The 4,007-nt window shown below is 33.9% G+C and overlaps 1 protein-coding gene across 1 annotated transcript in view; it reads left to right on the forward strand.

Moving 5' to 3' along the window:
- LOC143041384 (uncharacterized) overlaps positions 1-865 on the forward strand; it is a 145,446-nt gene extending 144,581 nt beyond the window's left edge. Inside the window, exon 5 of the mRNA XM_076213207.1 lies at positions 859-865. Within this exon, the coding sequence (XP_076069322.1) occupies positions 859-865 (7 nt within the window). The remainder of the gene's footprint in view (positions 1-858) is intronic.
- Positions 866-4,007: the final 3,142 nt, after the last annotated feature.

Raw genomic sequence — 4,007 nt, forward strand, 5'->3', positions numbered from 1 at the left:
GCATAATGAGGTTTGTTCTTCAAAGCATGGGCATCTTGAGGCTTGCTCTTTAAGTAATGAATAAATGTAATGGACATATTTTGAAGTTCGTTCCTCAAATAATGGGTAAGTGTTGGATATATCTCGAGGTTTGCTCTCCAAATAATGGGTAATTTTGATAGACATATCATGAGATTCGTCCTTTAAGTAATGGGTAAATGTTATTGACATATTCTACGTTTGTCCTTCAAATTATAGACATATCTTGTCGTTCGTTCTTCAGTTCAAGCGTACAAATTGATATATAGATAAGTATTTTTTATCATATTCTAAAGCCTACATCAAACGACCCCGAGCCCCTCTAAATGTCAGCCTTGCGGCTCTTTGGGTTTTCTAGTTGCTTATGTTGTGTTGTGAGCTAGTAGTACACAACCATTCTCTCTCCGATGATTATATAAAGAATAGTCTTTGTCTTATATCCTATGGACGGTCCATAGTTGGCGCACATAATTCAAGGGTATTTTCCCTCTTCTTGTAACTATGGCACAATTAGGTAGATTTTGAGTGGTCACAGTCAAAAGAGTATCTTGATTATCAAGAGCGATGATTTTTGTATACAAGAATAAGATAGACACGGATCACGGCTTTTCCCAAAACGTTTCGCCTGTCATGCCATAGTGTTTCGTGCAAAATGGTTAATTTATGTCTCCGTTCGTTTTCTTGACATTTGCTTTGTCAGACTTTGGTTTCTTTAGGAGAACGTTTAAGGATATGTTTACCTTTCGTCTCTGTTCCTTTTCGTCTTCCTTTCTTTTCTTTATTTGTGTTCGTCCTTTTTATTTCACGTTCTCAACCGTTTGATGTTCATTTTTCCCTCAGACCTTAGATCTTACATCCTCTCTTGTAATTACCCTTGAGACAAAACTTCATTCTCCTATTTTATTTTCTCTTAGGCTATGTTTCGCTCAGTGTTCTCTACCGTTTTCTTTTCTCTTCTTGTTTTCTTTTCCATCATTTGTTCCAAGAATCTACTGTCAGTAGATAAATAATTCATTATCAATCCACCTATTCATCAATCAACTCACGTAGGTCTACAGAAATTATGACTGGACAAATGATACCAGGAATGTTGATTTGAGTTGAATGAGGCGTGAAGAGATCCCGGTAAATCCTGAACAAATAAGTCATAATTCGAAATAATTTAACTACACTACTCGACCGTGAGACATCCAAGATTAGAAAAATAACTAGGTAATTGTACCCAGTTACGAGAAACAATTGTATTTTGAATACTAACTTTTCCTTTTTTTTTTTTTTTTTTTTTTACCAGCTTCTCACACTTGCCCAACTTTTTCAGTCTTGTGACATATTCTACTCGAACACAATCGACACGGATACCCCAAACAAAAATCAGACAATTCACCACCATTTTGACTTTATCCATATTCGTTTTAATCTCCTTCATTTCCAAAGAGGTTAACTCCTTACCTGAATAGAACAGCCTTTCACTACCCCTCCCCCCCTAAACCAAAAAATAAAAACAATAAAACAATAAGAAAAAAAATATATACTACATGTGATATAACGAATAGAAACAGTCATTCACTACCCCTCCCCCCCTAAACCAAAAAAATAAAAACAATGAAAAAACATAAGAAAAAATACATTACTTTATCCGTGATATAACGAATAGAACAGTCTTTCACTACCCCTCCCCCCTAAACCAAAAAAATAAAAACAATAAAAAATAAGAAAAAAAGTATATACTACATGTGATATAACGAATAGAACAGTCTTTCACTACCCCTCCCCCCTAAACCAAAAAAATAAAAACAATGAAAAAATAAGAGAAGAAAATAATAATACTTTCAGTGAAAATAGACTAATAGAACAGTCTTTCACTACCCCTCCCCCCCTAAACCAAAAAATAAAAACAATAAAAAATAAGAAAAAAGTATATACTACATGTGATATAACGAATAGAACAGTCTTTCACTACCCCTCCCCCCCTAAACCAAAAAATAAAAACAATGAAAAAATAAGAAAAAATATATACTTTATGTGATATAACGAATAGAACAGTCTTTCACTACCCCTCCCCCCCTAAACCAAAAAAATAAACACAATAAAAAAATAAGAAAAAAGTATATACTACATGTGATATAACGAATAGAACAGTCTTTCACTACCCCTCCCCCCTAAACCAAAAAAATAAAAACAATAAAAAATAAGAAAAATTTACATACTTTAAATGTGATATCACGTATAGAACAGGATCTTTCACTAACTCTCCCCGCCTAAAACCAAAAAAATAAAAACAATAAAAAATAAGAAAAAAGTATATACTACATGTGATATAACGAATAGAACAGTCTTTCACTACCCCTGTCCCCCCCTAAAACCAAAAATTAAAAAACACATAAAAAAAATAAAAAAAAAAAATATATACTACATTATGATGATATAACGAATAGAACAGTCTTTCACTACCCCTCCCCCCCTAAACCAAAAAAAATAAAAACAATAAAAAAATAAAAAATATATATATATACTTTATGTGATATAACGAAACGTTGACAAGGTCACCCAAACCCTCGTCTTTGGGTCGCTGTGGCCTCGATCGACTGAACAAGATTATCAGAAGTTAGCAGGAACAGAATCGAAAAAAGTTAACACCGTTTGACGAAGTTAGTCAAAATAGTTTTGGCGCATTCACCTCCGAGTCAAGCAAGCCATGAATAAAACCGTCTGGGTTAAGTCAACTGGGTTAAGTTAACCGAGTTACGTCAACTGGTTTAGGTCTAGTAGGTTAAGTCGACCGGGTTAAGCCTACTGGATTAGGTTTACTGGGTTAAGTCAACGGGGTAAACCTGCTGGGTTAAGTCTACTAGAGCAAGTCAACTGAGTTAAGTCTACTGGGGTGTAAGCTCACTGGGTTAAGTCAACTGGGCTTAGTCAACTGGGTTAAGTCAACTGTGTTAAGTCAACTGGGCTTACTCAACTGGGCTTAATCAACTAGGCTAAGTCAACTGGGTTCAGTGAACTGGATTAAATCAACTGGGTTAAGTCTTTTATATGTCTAATATCAGTCGATTTCATTCAGTTAAGGACCAGTTCAGGGTCAGAAGTCTGTAAAAAAAAAAATCGCAATAAGCGCCAACGGTAAAACAAAATGGCCGACAAGAGACCCGTCGGTCAATCACGGGGTCGATTTCAAAAAATGAATAAATAAGTAAATGAATAAATAAATAGATAAATAAATTAATTAATATATAAATAGATAAAGATTCCGCATTGGGGTCGGATATAAACAATAGTAAAAATAATAACATAGAAAATAGTAATAGAAGTAATATAATAATATTAACATATTAGTAATAGTGATAATAGGTAAGTAATAGTAATCAACTGGTAATCAATGGTCACATAAATGGCGATGGAAGTAATGGAAGTAATGGAAGTAATGGAAGTAATGGAAGTAATGGAAGTAATGGAAGTAATGGAAGTAATGGAAGTAATGGAAGTAATGGAAGTAATGGAAGTAATGGAAGTAATGGAAGTAATAAAAGTAATGAAAGTAACGAAAGTAATAAACAAATGAATAAATAAACAAACAAATAAATAAATAAATAAAAATAAAAAGATATTATATAGAATAATTGAAAATCACCTCCAACCCCATTCTTCGCTCAATGAACTCTTTGACGTAGTTCATCCTCGGTACGTTGACATGAAGACATACGACGCTATCCACAGACATCAAACCCTATACACAAGTTGCCCACCATGACTCCCTAATCTTCAAGAAACTTTGATCAAATTAAACCCAGTGGAGACACATGGCAACTCTCCGGAATTATTTCTGTTTTCATCTTCTTTATTTCATTTCATTTTCTAACACGTGCCTAGTCATTTCCTTCTCGATGTCTCTGTGTAACTGTACCATGGTAATCTCGATTATTTAATGAGATGTATCTGCAATAGCAAAACAACTGAAATGGCTTCTGATTAGGTCAATTTGCTCTTCA

This window comes from Oratosquilla oratoria, chromosome 31 (assembly GCF_046742065.1).
Source record: "Oratosquilla oratoria isolate Oo_2021 chromosome 31, ASM4674206v1, whole genome shotgun sequence".
Classification (NCBI taxonomy): Eukaryota; Metazoa; Arthropoda; class Malacostraca; order Stomatopoda; family Squillidae; genus Oratosquilla; species Oratosquilla oratoria.